This window comes from Prenolepis imparis, unplaced genomic scaffold, assembly GCF_030444845.1.
Source record: "Prenolepis imparis isolate NDT839.2.m4 unplaced genomic scaffold, iyPreImpa1.0 SCAF_3, whole genome shotgun sequence".
NCBI lineage: Eukaryota > Metazoa > Arthropoda > Insecta > Hymenoptera > Formicidae > Prenolepis > Prenolepis imparis.
Genome location: NW_028141161.1, coordinates 6,628,863 through 6,650,574, shown reverse-complemented (window position 1 = coordinate 6,650,574; position 21,712 = coordinate 6,628,863). Strand labels below are relative to the sequence as shown.

The following is a 21,712-nucleotide window of genomic DNA, read 5'->3' as shown; positions in this document are numbered from 1 at the left end:
TTTATTACATTTCGAAATTATGTGTTGACGAATAAAAAACAATATAAAAGTTTTTTGAAACATTTGCTTTTGGTTGCTTCTAAATTTCTAAAATTTTTATATAAAAAAGTTTATGTAAAATATAGGGGAAAATATTATTTCCGGGGCCTCTCAATTTTGGTAGCTGTGTTTGATAGATTTTTAAAAAGAATGTCACAAACTATGATGCGCTACGATCAATAGTTTTCAATAGAGAGATAGTAATGTTTCAAAGTTTTAGGTTTCTTTTAAATATATATTGAGATTTCAACATTTTTAACAAGAGATCATTTTCATAGAGATCTTTCATCAAATCTTTTAATTTAACAAATTTAATTTTAGTTTAATCAAAAATGAAGAAAGATTAGAATTTTTTCGGAATTCTGGTAAAAATTTGGAACAAGTTAGAATTTTTTTTAGGGTGGGAATGCAAGGGCTCTTTCCTCTCCCATGGACGTTTTCATTTATAATACATACATTTCTTTTTCTTTCGAAAGAAAGATCTCTTATCGTTGAATTTTGTTTGAAAAAATCTATCTATCGCGATGCTGACGATCATTAACACGCTCGATTCAACGAACGGTAATCGTGCAAAGTGATCTCGTTTGTTCTGCCGAATGCTCGGTCAGTCAACCGAAAACGTCACGTGAACCTATCAGCGCACATCGAGGCAATAAACCGTGAAAAGCTTCGTCAGAATTGACCACGTCCCTTTGATGACATTTTTCAAATAAATTACTCGCAACATTCCTCCGTTTGCATCGCCAGTGAAGGGAGATAGGCCAGGGTGAGAGAGGCTCGTCAAATACTCGATATTGATCTAGCGCCAATAAAAAGAGAGTTGAATCCATCCATGTTTCCAGCCATCCCTTTTTCTGTTGCAAATTTTAAATTAGATATATCGAAATCAATTTTGTGAAACGTTGTAATAATTACATTTATAGGCATCATAAATAGTGTACTTAAAGTGGTTTTCCTCGATTGTAATCAGGGTATACAAAATCTTGCAGAAGGAAATGAGAAATGCTTATCAAATATTTCGTATTGATTCGATCCCTATAGAAATAACTAATTTTATTTTTTTGCGTATGTCTAAATTTAAATTTTTATATTAGGCACGAAAACAACATAAAAGTGACGATTTTCGCACAAATATGAAAATTTTTATCGTTGCGTGGGAAATAATAGGCAGAAAATATACACAGAAACACAATACATACTTATATAAATATTTAATATTCACAATACATACTTATATAAATATTTAATATTCACATTGTGTGACTCGAGTAAAACAATTTTAAACACAATTTAGAAAATCCATTTAATGTATAATTCATGTCCATGCCACGACTTTTATATCGATAATTTTAATCGCAATATGTAATTCATGATGCAATTTAAATTTGCTTTGTAATTCAGGTCAAACATTTTCAATACATTTTTTTGTACAATTTGACGCAATCCAGAATTTTCAAGATTGCCACGATTTTTTATTATACCAGTGGCAAATTGGAAAAAAAAATTTAATACAGTTTGTATTTTTTTATAGTAGCGCAAAATATAGTGTATAGTTAGCTTTAATAACTGATAAAAATGTACAGCAATCACTGAAATTCGGATTTATAACAGTATCAACTTTTTGAAAATATCTACATTTTTGCACATAAGGAAAATGAATCATAAAATCAGTGACTAACTGATTCATCAACTGACTAATATAAATTTTATATATTTTTTACAATTTAAATTAAGTTTAAACACAATTGCAGTATGAATTGTAGAATTTCTTTGCAAATTTTCTTCTTAACGAGTATATTGTAAATTCATAAAATATATCAAGTTTCACATATGCAATTGTTTAAATATTGCAAGTTGTTTCAAAGCCAACTTACTTGTCAATATCGATCGAAATACTATCAACATCGACATAAAATTATCCTTCAATGAAAACCACAGTACGCAGTGTCAATCGGACAAACGTGCGGTCGATCGCGAATTTACAATAGTCTGTTACATCATGATAATTTCCGATCGTGCGCATACGGGAGAAAAAGGAGAAGATCGATTCTCTCGGACTGTTACAAATTACACGAGTCGTACGGAGCTTTACATCATCGTTAATTGTCTCGTGAACTTATTATATGCTTTGTTATTACGGTTTCTTTCTTGTATCTCGGGAGAGATTATAATGGCGTTGTTTGAGCGCACAACCGATTTAATTACTTCTCCAAATCGCGGGAGAAAAGCGCGGCTTCTCTTCCTCGTGCTTTGAGTGAGAAATGCCGGAATGCGATTGTGAATTTCTTTCTTGCGTAATGAGATTTTTCAATTCCTTTTCTCCCTTCGAGCACCTTTCCTTAGCCATTTCCTGCGATGGAAAGATTGAAAAGAAATCAAGCCATATGACAGTCAATGTTACATATGTAATTACAAATTATCGATGTCTTATTTTCTGATTAATAAGTTGATAAGTATGTAACTTTGCTGAAATAAAATGATATTAAAGACTTGATACCATTGACTTGAGTCCCTTTCCGCAAAAGAAGAGATCGATAATTGCATATTCCAGGCACATTGCCATATAGAAAAAAAAAGAAGAAGACTATAGATTTAATTTTGTTGTTTATATTTTACCACCATTTTTAATAGGAAATTTAAGTATGTCATATGCAACTAGAAATGTAACTAGAAAATACATATAAACTTTTGCAAAAAAACAACAAAGCTATAAAAATATAAAATGATATATATATATATAATATATTTAATATTTAAATATAAAATATATTTGATATTGTTTGTGCCTTCAAAATTAAGCAAAACAATTTTATTTCATAAAAAATAAAAATGCACATACTCCATTATTACTGTGTATGTATGTATATATGAAAACTAACGTATTCTTTTACTTTAAAACTGTATTTTATTTGCAATAGTTATATAAAATGTTTTTTTTTTAGTTTTATTCCAAGATTTAATTAAATTTAATAAAATTTTTTTTAAATTAAATTATTTCAGTCACACAACATAATCGACAATTCGTGAAAGCTACTGATTTTCAAGATGTTCTAGTTTCTAGTTTACCGAAATGTTTTCTGCGACGTATCAAGTATAATCGATAGTCACGCTTTGGTTTAATCGTGAAACGCGATCGAATTGCCTGACCTAGCTTGCGATTCAATCTGCACAGGAACACGTAATCGATAGGTGAGACAATAGATTCCATCAACGGAATACTCTCTTTTTCCTTCGACACTTTCTTTCATGGCTGCCTATATTTTCTTTCTTGGATTTATTTCTTTTCCTTTTTTTTCACATAGATATAATTTATCTAGAAACAATACTTTTCGGAAATTGTTAAAACTCAAACTCTTTCTAGTTAAAATTACTTTTACATATATTAATGATTAATAATCCCTTTTAATTAATGCTTAATTCACATTATATGTGTGTGAGTTCTCATTTTTTTTATTATAATTTATTAATTTATTTAGTACTTTTCTCTAGGTGTAATGATTAAATGGTCCGTGCTGTGTATCACACCGCGTACAGAGCAAGATTCAAGTGACATAGGATTCAAGAATCGTGCTATGATATTCCCTTTGAAACCGAAAGCTTAATCGAGAAATGGTCGAGTCGTGTGATCTCTCAGCGAAATGTCCCTCTACCAAGGATCATCCAACGTCAGGCTTCACCAAGAAGATGGATTCTATTAGGATGATAGTCTTTCTCCTTTCTTCTGCACTGATCTTTTCTTTTAACCCCTTATGTTCATCCAGCTCATCGTCCACCTCCGGCTCTTTCATCTCGCTTCATCCCGGTTGTGCCTCGCGAGCCTTTTCAGACAGCTTAGTGTAAGATTATTAATGTCCCTAAGGTCTTCCAGTTGGTTCGCCAGAAGATGTGCCTCGCGGTGAGCTGATAAAGAGGTATATGAGCAAGATGGATGATGCGAGATAAGGAGAAGGACCAAGAATACGAGAAAAACTCAGTCGTCGTAGAAAGGATAATTTTCCCGCTCGCCGAAAATGCTACTTATACGCAGTGTTTGCTGTTATCTAAATAAAATTATATAGATGATCATCTAGATGAAATTTTGGCGTTATCTTATCTTTATATAGATAATAAAAATATGTACTATCTATATCTGCATCTTAGATGAAAAAAGTGTTATTTTTACTAAATTATCTAGAATAATGTTCAGATAATTTGGTTTAGAGTCATAGCACATAAAAGTACTTAAGTAGTAGAACTTAAGCAGTAAGCTTAAACCTTACAAATAAAAGTATGAATATATTTTTATATCTCTTTCATAATTTACATTTTTTTTATAACTGTGTTTACATAAGCAATCTTAAAAATAATATTATCTGGAAGTTATCTAGATAAATCGCCATATAATTTTATCTTTTATCTAAATATATTTAAAACAAAATTATCTTCATCTTATTTAAGATGAATTTACATATTTTCATCTCATCTTTATCTAGCTAATTTTAAAATCATCTAAGCACAACACTGCTTATACGTATTATCTAACTGATTAGACACAAGCTAACAATTGATAGATATAATGCTTTATCATTTTGTATTATGATAAATGATGTATCAAAGAAAGAGAGAGATAGACTGAAAATATTCAATAATTATTATTAAGTTGTACTTCTTTTAATATAAATTTGACGATACACAAAATTGATAAATAATTACTATTTTACGTTCATTAAAGACAAAAAAGTAATAGACAAGAACAGAATTAGAGAATTTTGAAGAACCAACAAATTTCTTAATGACAAAGTTTTTGAATACTTTTTAACGCGAGAAGGAGATAAACATGGCTAGGAATAAAAGCAACGGAAATGCATCTACCGCTGGCAAAAAAGTAGTATGTCGTCGTATAATGTGTTATAAGTTTACAATAAAATTATTTCTACGATCAAAGAAAACGACAAGAGAAAAGGAGAGAGAGAGAACACGAAAATTGTGAAGTATAATATTTGAGTAAATAATGATAATAAATTACAATAAATTGGGTTGTAAATTAATAATTCATATTTTAATATCTTTAATTATTTAAGCATCTCCAAGAAATCCGTGTATCCAATGCACAAGAAATACTTTTATTTCTGATTTTTCTCTCGCATCCAACATTTTTAATGTAATGCTTCTTTCTCCCGTATCTCTTGTCTTAAATTCGTTGATGGATTATTTTTTGTATTCCCTTATTCTGTTCGTTATTCTTTCTTTCGTTCTTCCTCTCTAATCTTGATGTGTCTCATTTTAATCTATAATTTAGTATTTTTTGTATTAATAGACGGGTCATCAAACACTTTCAAAATTTGTATTGCGTACCTTCGAAAATTTGCAGAAAATTTTTTATTTACTCCAAAGCATTAAATTTTGTTAAGTTTTTTTTGTATTATTTCCTCAAAATTTGAATTTCGGATTTGTAAAATATTATTTGCATAAAAATAGTAATATTTCGATTAAAAAGACGGAAAACAGAAGCAAGACAAGCCGTTTAAAACATGTTACAACATTATCGTACATATAGTATTACTTAAAAATTTTTAAACGCTGTCGTAATGAAATAAGAATAAAACACAGTACTATTTTTTTAAAATAGAATATCAGTGTATAGAAAGCTGGCTTGTACATTATTTAAAACACCTCATCCCTATCGAAACTTGAAGCACAACCGGAGAAAACTTTCTATATGTTCCTTAATAACCGCAGATACCTGGTCCTCTAATTAACTGTTAATTTCAAACAAGTACGACCACTCGTGCTTGGATTACTTTTGTGGAGAAAGCTGACGCGTCGACAAGAGACTGCGCTCTATTCAGATTCCTGAATTTACCTGAACACTTAGCGCTCGTTATTCTTGCAAACGAAATTTTTTTCGCAATTATACACAGCTCCTGTTCTAAAGTAAGGAAAACAACTCAAGTTCGTTCCAGTTGTTATTCTAGTGACAAAATATTCTTCTCATCTTCGTTCGTTAAAATTTCTCAAAATTAGTTTTGAATCCTATTATTTCTGTATTTGTTCGTTTGCTACTTTAATTTCAATTATAAGTTCTAATTTTATTTTCGAATAACATATTGATCTTAAATTTTTATCTTCTATAAAAATTGAAAAGAAAAAACAGATTCTTATTAATAAACTTTTAACAATTGAATTGTTTTCATTCAATTTGATCCAAAAAGAAAGAGATAGAAAATCTAAATTTCAAAGATATCATATTTTATTTATCAAGAGATACGGCTATCTAATTAAAAGTATCTTATTGTTAAATTATCAAACCATGGTGACGATTAAACCAATCAAGTACCCAATAAGTTTAATCGATAGCTTGTGTTTATTAAAAATGTCTTTACATTTGCTTTAAACATACACATCCTATACACATCCTATAAACAAATATATAACCTTAAGTCTTAATCAATTTTATTTTAAGAAATGTCCCTTGATTTCGGACATAATATATTTTTAAAATTTCCAACGCGCAAAATTGCGCTAATAATTGATCTTATATATCTATATATACAATATATACATATCTATATATATAAAATCCCTATTCTGTCTGTCGTTGAATTGATCGGGTACTTCCCGACATGCTAGAAACACCAAATTTCGCATGGTGATAGGGGTCCACCCCCAGGTAATGGGAAAATTCTTGAAATCTGGCGTAGACAGGCTTTTCCCCTAGTATATTATATATCGATTCTAAACTAATTTTTTTCATAACTCGTAACATCGGTACTTAATACAGTTTGCAATACGAAATTACCATTAGAATTATTGATTAATAAATTTTAAGAGCCAAAGCACAAGAGAATAGATATTATTTCCTACTTTTACCGGTGCATATTTTCTATTCCTTGTTCCTATTGCCTGTACTTTTATTCAATAGTTCTAATGCTTAATGTGTATTTCTGTTACTAATATTTTTTCTATTGTATTGTGGTTCTAAAATTATCAATCATATCATTGTTACAATCTCTGCTATCTATACATGACGTACACAAATCTTTAAAAGATTTTTTGAATCATTTAAAAATCATTCAAAAATATATTATATGAAATAGGTTTGTGCGATAAGATTAAAAAACCACTAATTTCCTCTTGGCAGTCTTAACTTAAACTTTAAGTCAATCTTAAAATTGTTTAGGACCTAATATGCTTATATTTTAAGATGTATTTGAATATTTTTCGAAATATAATTTAAAAAATTATTTGTATTTTTTGAAAATTACCGATAATATACCGATGCTTAGAGATCTTCATTATATCAATTAAATATACAATAAAATATTTTACTTGATACGATTTACAAGATGCAAGGCGGTCGATCGACTGAAGCTACTAATTATTTTCATAATTTTATTCGCAATAATAATTATGCATATACGCATCATCATAATAATGTCGAATAAGATGAATCCTTTGCTGCACTTGCATTTACGCATGCATAAGTACTATAATATTGATATCGTACATCATTTCCCGCAACAGCGAATGCATGGAGATGTTCACAAAGGCATCCTCTGATTTGTAGTTCGTGAAATAAGAGCACTTGAGTCTCCAGTTTTGAAATTGAATTCTCGTCAATTCATACTGTAAAATGTAATACGATACAGAATCTTTTTTTTTGTGAAAACCTACAAATACAACGCATTATCTATGTTCGATCAGTTTAACTCTTTCTGCATGCTTATATGCTTATTTTATTATTTTTTTTTTAATACTTCTTTTATTTGAAATATCAGAAAACTTTAATCGATATATAAATAAGCTATTATCTGTATTGTATTTTTTATTTTTGTATTATCTTTTTAATAGCTACACATTTTTGTGATGTAAAAATTAATCAATAAATTAATTAATAAAAATATTTACGCACTATATGTTGTCAATCTGCAGATAGTTTAGTAAACTATATCATTCGCTTTGAATTGAAAGCATTATGTAATGTGATTGTATCTCATTTCGTATAAAAAGTTGCAAATTTATAAAATATATAGGGGAAAGTGGGGCAAAATCGGGTACTTTTTTGAATTTGTCTTTCTACAAAAAATCAGAAGACAAGAAAAATCTATTGATCGTTAATAGTGTTTAGTGAACCTTAAACTATGAGAAAATCAGGCTAGTTGCGGAAAAAAAAAATTTGCTTATCAAGAACAAGATTTTTTTTAAGTAGCCAAAATACCTGGTTTTACCCTACGTAATTGCATGGTGTTTTACATGCTTTCAAATTGGTACCCGGTTTTACCCTGCCCTACCGGTGCAATTACGAAATCTTGATTTATTTAACTTATAATACAATACAAAAATGTATTCTATGAATAAAACTCACAAATAAAAACAAATCTCTTACTCTACATTGCTGGACTTGTGGGCCTACTCTTGGCATATAATGCATTGTATCTAGCTTTCAATTGATATTGAATATAAATTATTGTAAAAGATGCAGGCTACATTTTTTTTTTCTTCTAAACATAAACTGTTTTTTTGCTTTTACTATTATCTAATTTTTTAATCTCATATTTTTTGTGCTTGATTTTACCCCATACGTAGATACTCCGCTTTGCCCCAACACGAAGAAAATAATAAACACGGCGGCTGTATTAATATTCTGACGTAATAGGAACGATAAAAACTAATGCGATCTATACTTTCTAATACGTACAGCGTACAGAATTCAATGCTGCACTTAGCAAAATAGATGCTTTGTATAAATAAAGTCCACGATGACTTGATTGTTGCCCCGGTATATATATGTATATATCGATCTTTTTTGGTTCGAAAACTTTAAACTTCTCCCAAAAAAAAAAATATCGTGTGTACATGGGCACGGTTCATCTCAGATTAATAATGGCATCAATTTATAACTAATAACACGAATTGGTCACAGATGACAATATTTATTACAAAGAAATAGAGTTTGACCCGTCTACCCGGTTTTACCCAACTTTCCCTTATTTATAAAATATAATGTGTACATTCTCTTTACTTACCGTCTGCAAGAAGTCTCGGTAAAATAGCAACTCTACGCTGAAAAAAAGCATTGCTTGCAAATTTCCTCTGTAAACATTGTTCATTGAGAAATGAGGAAAAGGAATTTCTGAAATAGGAAAGGTTGAACTGTCATTGTCTATGTGAAACAAAAATTTTTAATCAAATTTATTTATAATATATAAAAGCTACTACATAAGAATAATATATACATATAAAAGGTACGCAATGTATATATTTTTTGTAAGCCAAGGAAAAATTTTACTTTCTGGAAAATTGTCTTGTTCTTAGACAAATTACATTGATTATATATCTAATATATCTATTTATGAATTCTCTCTCTTTCTCATATTTAATTATAATAAATAATCACAATTAATGATCACAATTAAGGATAACAATGATTAATTAAGTAAATTTTATACGATTTTGTATGTTGAATATAAAATATACATTTTCTCATATATATATATATATATATATGTATATATATTCTGCATTCTTCCTATTATACAGGGTGTCCCATAATTCGCGAACCACCCGTCAGTTGCAGGTAGAGCATGTTGAACTGAATAGAAAAGTCCTCTACCATTTTGCGATTTTCGCAATAATTAATGAGAAATAAATTAAAGAAGATCAGCCAATTCGCGTGACGACACAGCGAGAAAAGACAGCCCAGTTTCATATCGTTACTAAGCATGCGGCGAAAAGAAACAGTATAATGTTACACGGTTGCTAGGCGCGCGATGAAGCGGGGAGGAGCGCTTTACAAAAGACAGTAACTACATACGAGTAGCGCTAACTCTGGACCCCCGAGTGGACTGTCTTTTCTCGCTGCACGCTTATCATCGCTCGAATTGGCTGATTTTCTTTAATTTATTTCTCATTAATTATTGAGAAAATCGCAAAATGGTAGAGGACTTTTTTACTCAGTTTAACCTACTCTACCTGCAACTGACGGGTGGTTCGCGAATTATGGGACACCCTGTATATACACATATAGTATTACGCAATTAAAAATATATATTTCAAACATATTTAACTTGCATTGTTTTTACAAAATTTCTTAATAGCACCTCACTTCGAATTGACTATTAATAATTATACATTAATACCGATGTATTAAACACACAAAATATTAACATCTTATAATTCCATCCGCAAATTAATTTTCTTGCAAAAAAAAAGAACAGCGACAAATTTAATTAATCACTATACTGTATCCAGGGAGAGATCGTGCATGTTTCAAACGAAAATTCGTCCGTTTCACGCAGGTTTCCGTACGTGATCTCCCCCTCCACTGTTTATGTAACTTGTCAGTGCCTGCAACGAATGGCATTAGACCTCCAAAACATCAGAACATCACCCCAAAACATCAGACAATAGACCTAGGTCAGGCGTGCCGTATTTATATATTACTGAACACGCCACACTCTCCCCACTTTACTCGTCTACGCGCAGAAAACTGCACGTCTCTTCCTGGATATAATATATATATATAATTGGTTTCGAAAAATCGATGATTTCTTGCTTAATTACGCTTATGTTAAGTACCTTAATTAGAAATCTTAGAAAATTTTCAAAAAAATTTCTGTTACTTAATGATATAAGCATGATGAAACCTATCTTTCTACATGAACAAAATATCTTTGTAATTATTTTTGCAATCATAGATTTTTTCATTAGGAAACGAATCAGTACAAAAAATGAAAAATTTTTGAAAATTTTAAAATACGTCTATATGTATACATCGAAAAAATAAAGAAATTTTGATAACTGAAAAACCCGTCTACGATTTAATAGATTTCTTATAAACTAATTGTATCTAATTGTAAGTGGTTACAAATATTAACTTTATATACAGGGTGTTCCAGACCTACCGTATAACCTGTTAATGGCAGATTCCTGGGATCATTTAAAGATAATTTTTCCTCAGCGAAAAAATGTCGAGGCACCAATAATTTTCGAGTTATAAGCGATTGAAAATAAAGGGTTTTTGCAAACTAAGCCTTGTAAAAATAAAATATAAACAAAATCATATTCTTCAGTTAATTTCAGGTAGAGTTTACTTTAATAGAATTTTAATTTAAGGTTTAGTTACAAAGATACATGATGACAAAAATTGGGAACATGCAAAAAATGATGACCTCCCTTGATATTTTCGCTGAGGAAAAATCGTCTCCAAATGATCCCAGGAATCTACCATTAGAGGTTATACGATAAGTCTGGGACATCCTGTATACATATTTTAGAAAGAAGTTAAAAACTGAATTAAGATTACAATGTATACTTATATAAACAAGACATAACAAAATATATAAACATTTAAAACATTTTTTAAATTTTTATTGATTTTCAAAAAATTTTCTTAGGATATAAAAATAATATTATTAATAAATCAAAAATGTAATTGTAATACAATAATACATTGTAATATACACTGACGGAAATGGAAATTTCAACATCAAAAAGGAGTTATGCTAGATGAATAAATATTACATAGAATATACTATATAACTCCTTCTTGTGTTAGGATTTTCGTCAGTTTATTTACATTGTTGTATACGTACAGTTCAAACAGAAATCTTAAGCGCTCCATTGTAAACAATACTTTTCAAAATTCTAATGTTAAGATAAAAATTAATTTTATTCTCTCACTCTTCTTAATAAACACTTACAGTAACAAATACAGTAAAATCTTGTTAATTTTTGCCCTATGTAACAAGAAGAATAGAAAATGCTTGGGAAAAATTGAAAGATACCCCCCCCCCCTCTTTTGTCAGTATAGCACGAAACTGCTCAACTGCCTTGTACTTGCGCGAACACAGATGCGCATACCAAGCTGTTAAATTTTGTACAGATATTGTGCTTCATCACCAAGCGGGCTTATTATAACATAGAAGAGATGCGACATTAATGTTTATAAAAGTGCGTAGAGAAAAATAGCTAAACTAACGAGGCCAAATTTAAGGAGACTTTACTGTATTATGAAAAATATAAAATTATTACAATTCTAATAGTTTTAATTTTATGAATTTATTTAATTTATTTAATTATAATTGAAAATTTGTTGGCTTACAACATATTAAATAATTATACTATTTTAAGTAATTTGTAAATTTCTATGATAATCAATGTAATGTAAGATCCTATAAATCTACTACATAATCTAATCCTAACTATACTGCTGATTATATAAGAACTGTTTATCTGTGTAAATAAATACAAATATACATGTAAACATCTAGTCCGAAGAACTTCGTACATGTGTACAATAATATCCTACTTATTCATATATTCTACTTGTACGCATTCGTATATAATTTTAGATAATAATTTTGTTTTATATCAGTTTAATTGAATAACATAATAATATTATGTATATTCTTATATAAAGTAAAATTTATGCAGCTAATCAATCACGTTCCAATATCAATTATAATAGGAATCATATATGTATGTTATAAATCAAAATACGAATTAATTAATTTCCTTCATTCAACTATCTTTCTGTGACGAATCATCAAAACCGAAACAACATTCTGTGTATTTGTATACAAGAAACCTTACAATTACTTAAAACTACTTAATGCAATTAATGTCATTAACTGCATTGTCAAAATTAATTCTAGAATTCTTATGAAGAATGAGAGACTTGCTTAGACTGTTGTTTCAACGCATACTCTTTAGATAAGTTTTCCATTATCTTCGCGAAAGGCTTCACTCTCAATTTACCAACTTTTTCATTCTGTTTTTCATTCTGTTTCTCGAGCATGGCTGTAGCTTCGACTGTAGGTTGATTCAAACTATTCTCGGCATTGTCATCATCATCAACAGTAATAATTTCAGTTGTGCTATTTTTATTATCATCCTTTTTCTCCACATTCTTAAAGTTCGAAATATGTGCATAATGCGTATGCGAGTTTTTCAAATGACTTTTATACTTGTTTTCATCAGTAAACACACATGAACATAATAAACATTTTATCAGAGATACTTTCTGGGTTGATTGATTCAATTGTAAATTAATCATATCAGTTCGAATAAAATCCGCATGAGCATATCTCAGATGAGCGTGAAAAAAAATCAAAGATGGATACTCTAATGGACATAAAGGACACACGTAATTAGAATCATAATTGCTCATTAGTTCCGGCTTTTGATTTATAATTGCATTACTTTTCACAGTTTGTGGAACAATTACAGTTTTGAGTAATCCATTTGATTGGATTACAGAAACAAATTTAAATTTATCAGATTTAATCATTGGCGAAATTAATTTGGTTTTAATCGACTCAGATTTTAAATAATTTGTATCATTTTTGGGGGGATTATTAGTTGATTCAGTGGACAGAATTGAAGTTGTAGAATTGTTATTAAATTGACTACTTGATGCAACAGGTATTGCAATATTGTTCCGAATTCCATTAATAGATGACATCACAGGTATTTTTTGCGCAATTTTATTATCTGTTGGAAATGTAGCTTTGATTTGATTTGGTGGTTCAATATTAGTTTTATCTTTTATCTTATTTTTATCTAAAATATTATTTAAAATATTATCTTGAAAAAATTGCATTGAATTATCTTCAAATGTTGCTGCTGCTACTGTTGCTGGTGGTAATGTTGGAGTTGCTACTGCTGATGTTAATGTTATAGTTGCTGCTACTGATGCTGGTGTTATAGTTGCTGTTGCTGATGTTAGTGTTATAGCTGCTGCTGCTGATGTAGTTGTTGCTGTTACTGCTGGTGTTATAGTTGTTGCTGCTGATATTGATGCTTGATCAACTTTAACCAATTGCTGAACAAATTGTTTCCGAATATTACCGCCTTTAATAGTGGAAGGTGGAGGCCTTAAGATAGTGTCTTTGACAAAAAAATCATCAATATGGGTCTGAATCATATGTGCCTGGATAGCATTAGCAGACAAGAACTTCATATCGCAAAACAAGCAGTTATATCTGTATTTGGCTGTGTTATATATATCGTTAGATTTAAGTTGATGTTTTATTACTTCATTTGAATTCGAAGATAATGTCTGTTTACAATGCTTACGGTCATCTGCGTTATTGCATACAATGTCGTTTAAATGAAAGTGTTTCTTATGGCATTCCAATGAAATAACTGTTTCCAGAACTTCGCCGCAAACGTGACAAACATGTCCATTATAAATATCACGACAGATGTGAGTTAATTTTCTATGTTCATAAAGCAGATTAAGCGTTCTACATTGTCTCTTGCATCTGTCGCATTTAAAATCGCCATCATTAGAGTAAAATGCTGTGTGCTTTTCCATATCATCAGTATCTATACATTTTAGTTGACAAATCTGGCAAGTGTTTTCATTAGGCGATTGTTCAATTTCCTTCCGTTGATTTGTAGAATAACTAATCCGTTCTTGAACCTCGGATGCGTTAAATCGGCTTTTTTCTTCAGATTCTTTTGCAATCTCAGTCAAATTCTCTTCATTCGAATGGACATGCATATTATGTGAATGAAAATGCGACTCAAGATTAAATCCCTCGTTGCATATGTCGCAAATATAATTGTAGGATTTACGTTTATCTTCTGAATAATGTGTAAGTTTGTTGTGATGATCCAACATGTACATTCCTTGAAAATGTTGTGCACAGAGCGAGCAGGTGAATGTATGATTTTTATAATAATACATTTTGTGATCCATATAACGATCATACGTTTCAAATACCAAATTACATATATTACACACCGCGGTATGAGTACTTGATTTTTTTTGACTCGCTTGAGAATCACGCGTAAGTTTATCGAGTAATTCTTGGCCATGCAGATGTAATATATGAGGTCGAAGTTCATATTTTTTAATAAAACCTTGATTACAAAATACGCAGTGGAAATTGTAAGTTTTCGAGATTTCAAGTACATGTGCCGCCGTAATATGTGTCTGTAGAAGACGTTTCGAACTGAATGCAGTGCCACATATTGGACAGAGATCAGTAGTATATTTAAAAGTACGTTTGTGTTGCTGCAAGTTTTTGTGGCTATGAAATTGTTTTCCACATATATCACAAGGATAAATGCTAATTTTTAATTTAATGGCATCCACTTGCGTATTTGCAATATTATGGTTATTAATCGTAGAATTATCATTTTCTAAAAGCTTTTCAGAGTTTTGTGATTCATTGATGGTTTCAATTTTCTTCGTAACTAAGTTATTATTAGCAGAAGAATTTTGTTTATCTTCATTAATTTTTGACTCTTCTTCAGCAATTTTTGAATCTTCTTCATTAATTAGCGATATCTGATGTTTGTTTGTTATTTCTACAGAGTTCTTATTTGAACATTCATTAAAATTAATCTTTTCATCACGTGCAACCGTAAGTCCATCAGCATTATTGCTGCGCTGCATCTTAGAAATAATTTTCGGGAATGTGTTCTTTTTCATAAAATCTTTTTGATCTTCGGTCATTTCTTCCTGTAATATACAAAAATTTTGATGTATCATCAACTTTGATTGAGTTAGGAATGCCATGTTACAACGAAAACACTTATAATTGTTTTTCATCAAACTGCATTTTATCTCAATATCTATTGGGTACTGATCATTTTCTCTCCGAACATACTTCAGACAATGAATACTTAAGTGTCGTTTCAGCTCTACATAGTTAGATAATAACACATAACAAACGCAACATTGATTTTGTTTGGATAGATGTTCACTCAAGTAATGTTGAAGTAATTTATGTTTCAGCTTATATCGTGCATCGCATATACTTGACATGTATGCTATATGAGACGACTTAATGTGCATGTGCTTATCCGATTTTGAAGAGAAATTCTTTTTACAAACTTTGCACAAGAAGGAGCCATCATTGCATTTTTCGACTTCCGATACTGTCTTCTCTTTTATAATATCTACAGCTGGAACAGTTGCTAAACGTTCCAAAGACACTTCTAACTCCTTCAGTACCATTTTATTTCGTATATCACTTTCTTGAAACGACATCGAATTGCATTGAGGAGAAAGGGAGATGTTTCCTTTAAACGTGGTTTCAGTTGCAGCAATTTGATGACAATTTCTTATCTTCTCATCACATCTTGTTAAAATAATTTTACAATTCTTACATTTAAAACGAACCATAATGGTTTTCCAAAAGTTAGAATCTATTTTATCCGAATTGGTCACATCGTGTTTTGTTCTAGTATTACGTTCTGTATTAAGTTGAGATTTCTTAGATATATCTTTGCTCTTTCTCTTCCTTGAATTTAAAATTGTTTCCGCGGAAGCTGTAGTTCTTAGAGACCGTAGACTATATGGCATCTCGTGATATGAAATAATGTCATTTCTTCGATCTTTAATTACTTTATCTTCGATGGTCGTATTTGGAAGTTTTTCCAGGAAAGATTTCATCATTTCAACATCCGCATGTAACTTTACAAATGGCTTCTTAGACTCTTCGCAATTTTTATCTTGCTCCAAAGTAGAATGTGCCATTTGTTCTAGATCATTTGATTTTGCAGATGAAGAATCAACTTGTTTATTATATATTTTGGAAAACTTTGGTTTCAAATTTTTTGCCTCTTTTTCATCATCAGATAAAACGGATGAAAAACTATCTTTCATATTATAATCAATATTAAATTTATTTGGACTGGCATTAATATCGCGTTTTCTTTTACAAAATTCAAGATATTCCGTTAGTGTTGGTTGCCGTAATTTTTTCGTAGATGACATTCCGTTATTGAATAATTCTTCAGTTTTTAAGTTTTCGTCGTCAGTCTTCGTCACATCATCATCGTTCCAAGATTTATTTTTATTTATAAAGATATTTCGTTTCTCTGATTTCATGAGATTATTTGTACATGATGGCTCTTCATGTGTATCAGTTTTCAAAGTGTCATTTTTACAAAATGTATTTACATTCTTGGACTTCAGTTTTTTGCGTTTAATTATGCTATTGGAATATATTAATTCACTATGTTCGTGAAATAAGTGCGATTGTAGAAGTGCTATTTTTTTACTTCTAAAAACACGATTACAAAAATTACAACATATATTTGAGGAGCAATTGACGTTACATGTCGCACTGTAACAGTTCCTAATGTGCAAATTAAGTTTCTTGCTTGTAATAAAACGCCTGTTACAATTTTTGCATTTATAATCTCCAATATAATAATATTGTTTATGACTTTCACAATTTCGAACAGAAGAGAATTTTCTAAAACATATGTTACATTTAGTAGGTTTTTTTGTTTTTGACGATCGATTTGTGTGTTTTATTGTGATTCTAGAATCTGATCTGATGCTATGCTGTTTCTTTTTTTCTTCAAATTTTTCGGTCGTTTTCGTAAACGCATTAATATTCTCGTTTTTAGAAATTTGGAAATCATTAGAACGTTTCTTTTTTAACTGTGATAAAGCATCGCGTTCAACAGTTGTCCTTTTACGTTTTAAATTAAAAGTTTTATCGGCACCATCTACATATGCAGAATGACTATTAGATATATGTTTGCTCTTTTTATTATTTACGGTTTTGAGCGAAACGTCGTTTATGGATAACGATGATTCGTCATGATTGACCGTATTAAAACAATTTTTACTTGATGTATCATTTTTAAGATTAGAGAGATTTTTAACTAATGTATCCGTTATGTCAGTATTTAGTGTAGTTGTATCAACAGGCTCATCTTTAATCTTCATCCCATTGTGGATCTCCGTATCACGCTGAAAAATATGTAAGTCTAGTTTAATTTTTTAAATTTAAAAACAAATATTAACTAAAAACCTATTGCATCATAATACAAAAGTACAGACAATACGAACAAGAAATAGAAAATATCCACCAATAAAAAACTTAATAATATTTATTCCCTGCTTCTATCAATGAAAATTTTCTATCCCTTGTTCCTATTGCCTGTATATTTGTATTATGCAATAGGCCTAATATTTGATATTTATTCCTATACCTAATATTTTCTTTATTGTGCTTTGAGCTTAACTGTCAAAAGCGAGAATAAAACGGTAGTCTTAAAATTAGCTATTAAATAATAGAGCTAATCTCTAGCATTACAAACTATTCCTACTAAAGGAATTTTGAAATATCCCTTCTTTTTATATATGTAGCAGAGGTCTATATATTATACTAGATCATTAATAGCAATACTGAATATGATGCAAGAACATTCATCTAATTAGGTAGAATATGTAAGTTGGGCAGTCAAGTATGCTAAAAGTCATTGGCATATTTCTTGTTTTTAAATGTGCACTATATATACTTGATTTTTATTTTATTTTTAATTTAACATGTACGTTCACTATCACGTTTTATTAAAAGAAATAGTATATCGAAGTCTGTCCAATTAAACACGGCTGCCTTTGCATTATATTTCATCACATGAACCTAATGCCCGTATCAGACTACAGATTAGGATTGAAATTGGATTGAAATATAACCAATCAGAATAAAGAAACCTAATCTCAAGTTTAATGAACTTTGCTCTGATTGGTGAAATTTCAATCTAATTCCAATCCTAATCCGTAGTCTGATACGGCCATTATACATGTTAGCAGTTTAATATAATATATAAAAGCCTGAGTGGTGTAAATAATCAGAAGGGTCTAATTAGCACAAATTTACGCAAATCGATCAATTTGCTGCTCAGAAAAATCAGCACGATTGACCAATCAGAAGATCTTAATCCTGTTTAACTAGTCAATTAGACTATCAGATCATAGGGGCTATCGCGGCTGTTCTTCCGAATGGGACACTTCGAGTTGAGGGCAGCCCTTTTGCGTACTGAAAGTAGATACCAAAATAACGTATTATATAAAATTTCAGTCGCGGCAAATTATTTTTTCAAATGTTTTTATTTAAAAAAATTTTCTTTAAAAATTTTATTTAAAAAAATTGGACACCGCACGTGCGAAGATCCACGCGCTGCCTACCGACGGGGAGGGTACGGGAGGGGGGCCGAAGGCCCCCTTGCACCCCCCCGTGTGTGTGTGTGTGTGTGTGTATCTCTGCTTTAACCAAAAATACAAATTGATAATTACAAAGTATTCTCTGCTTTAACCAAAAACACAAACTGATAATTATAAAGTATTCTCTGCTTTAACCAAAAACACAAACTGATAATTATAAAGTATTAAAGCAGACAATATTTTTATTTATGTTTTCAATAACATAAAATTGTATAAATATTTTTCCACGACCGCTTAACAAATATTCTCTGCTTTAAAAAAGAGCATAAAATATTATCTTCTTTAATCATTTGACTGAGAGAGAGAGAGATTTATATTATTATTAATATTTTAATTTATATTATTATTAATTTTTATTTAATAATTTTTTATAAAAAAAATAGATTTTCTTTGCTGTAATTGAGTTTAATTGAGATTTTACTTTTAGGTAAAAACTGTTGAAAAAATGATTTGCCGCGGCTGAAATTTTATATATTACGTTGTTTTGGTATCTACTTTCAGTACGCTAAAGGGCTGTTCCGAACTCGAAGTGTCCCATTCGGAAAAATATCCGCTATCGCCCCTCACTCAAATAACTGCCCTATACTCCGTCCAGTGAGAGAACATCCACGGATCGAATAAAAACTCATCCGTTTCGGGCAAGTCTCCCACAGAACGCCTAGAAAACCCTCTTCCACTACGGCGCAGCTGTCAGTGCCAGCAATGGGTGGCACCAGGAACATTAGAGCATCATCCCGGAATATTAGATAATAGGCCGCCCTAGGCCGGGGCGTACCATATTTATGTATATCCATTATTGACAATGAGTAGCGCGTCTCGCTCCCTCCATTTTGCCTACCTATGTACCTATGTACAGACCGTGAATGTTCTCTCATTGGACGGAGTATAAGGGTCATTCCACAATAGGTTGCAAATGCCCTCGTTGCCAGTTGACAATTGCGAATTGATCAATCAGCTGACAAGTAGCTTTGCTCTGATTGGTCAATCCGCAATTGTCAACTGGCAACGAGGGCATTTGCAACCTATTGTGGAATGACCCTTAAAGTTCAGCTTGTGTTCACTCAATTAATAGACGCACAAACGTTTTAAAGTAAATATGTTATCTTTTCATTAGATAAAATTTAAATTAAGCAACACATCAATAATAAAAAACTTGACCCAATTTAATATGAGTTTTGAGTTATTCGTACTAGTCAAATGTAAAGCGATAAAAGATTAAAAATTGTATAAAGGCACTGATAAAAACTCCACTATAGATTCTTTCTGGACTCATTTTGAAAATCAACGTAAGAATTATATGAAAAAAATCGCTATTTAATTTCAAAATGACGTATTCAATGTAGCGGATTAAAATGCTAAATTTTATTGTATTCATATATAAGTTGGTATATATAGGTGTTTGAAGTCGCTGATGACAAATCTACAGTAATAACTCCAATTTAAAATGGCGAATCCAATATAGCGGACCAAAATGCTAAATTTTTATTATAGATTTGAATCAAATTCATTTTCCAGAGATTTTTCGAGTTCCTGGGGTAAAATGGTTTCCCAAAAATATTTTTGATACAGGTAATAGTTTCGATTGAATAATTATATTTATAATTCGAATTTATGTAACAAAAATGTATTTTAAGCATTTTTTATCAAATAGTGCATTATTAATTTGATGTTGCAAAAAAATTAACAAAATATAGTACTGAAATTTTGACTTCCGTTTCCGGTGAGATAGTGTGTGTACGGCAGAAGCCCGTTGCAGTTTTTAGTGAGTGATAGAGAGAGGAGAAAGGAGAGTGAGAGAGTGAGAAAGGCGTGAGAGATAGAGCGGTGTGGGAGGAGTGAAAGGAAGTAAAGGTGGTGGGCATTAGGGAGAAAAGGGAGGAAATAAAGTAACGAAGAGTCAGCTCGGGGAGAGTGAGGTTAGAAAGACAGGGAAAAGGAGAGGCACGTGGTGGGAGAAGAGAAAAGACAGGCAGGATAAAGTGCAGAGGGAGTAGAACAGGTGTAGAAAGTGAGGAGACTAGAAGCACGAAGTAGGCAGAGTAGATAGAGGAGAAACTGAGTAGGTGGGAAAAGAATAAGAACAGATAGATAGAAGAGAGGTAACGCGAATAAATAGTAGAGAGAGGGCAGGCAAGTAGAAAATATGTCGGAGAAAGAAAAGAAGAAAGGAAAGGAACTAGGGAAGGAGCTGTTCAGTAAAATAAATAAAATAGATCGAAGAGGAAGCATGGGAGACATTGAAGAATTGTGGAAAAGAAAGAGAGAGGCAGTAGAAAAGATAAAAGAAGGGATCTGGGAAGGAGATAGATGGGCAAACAAGGAAGGGAAAAGACAGCAAAAAGAACTGATAAGAGAGACAGGAGAGGGACAAGGTGAACTGGGAAACTGATGGAGAGAGATGAAAGAGGAGTGGAAAAAAGAGATGAAAGAAGAATTTAAAGAAGCAAGGGAGATGATGAAGGGAGAATGGAAAGTGCAGTGGGGGGAATGGCGGAGAGAAATAGAGAATATTATAGAAGGGAAGATGAAGGAAAGGGAAGAAAAATGGAAGAAGGTTAGAAAAGGAAGAACTGTTGAGAATAGATAAAGTAGAGAATGAAAGTAAGGGGGACATAAAAGGGGGAGTAGTAAGCAAGAAGGTAGAGGAAATGGATAGGTGGATAGAAAAAAGAGAAAGAGAAACAAGAGTACTCTGCGTTGATACCACTGCTT

General features: G+C 30.9%; 1 protein-coding gene across 1 annotated transcript in view; it reads right to left on the bottom strand.

Moving 5' to 3' along the window:
* Nucleotides 1–9,239: 9,239 nt before the first annotated feature.
* LOC145933550 (uncharacterized) overlaps nucleotides 9,240–21,712 on the bottom strand; it is a 25,099-nt gene continuing 12,626 nt past the window's right edge. Inside the window, exon 3 of the mRNA XM_083033347.1 lies at nucleotides 9,240–17,743. Coding sequence (XP_082889473.1) covers nucleotides 12,680–17,743 — 5,064 coding nt within the window. The 3' untranslated portion in view covers nucleotides 9,240–12,679. The remainder of the gene's footprint in view (nucleotides 17,744–21,712) is intronic.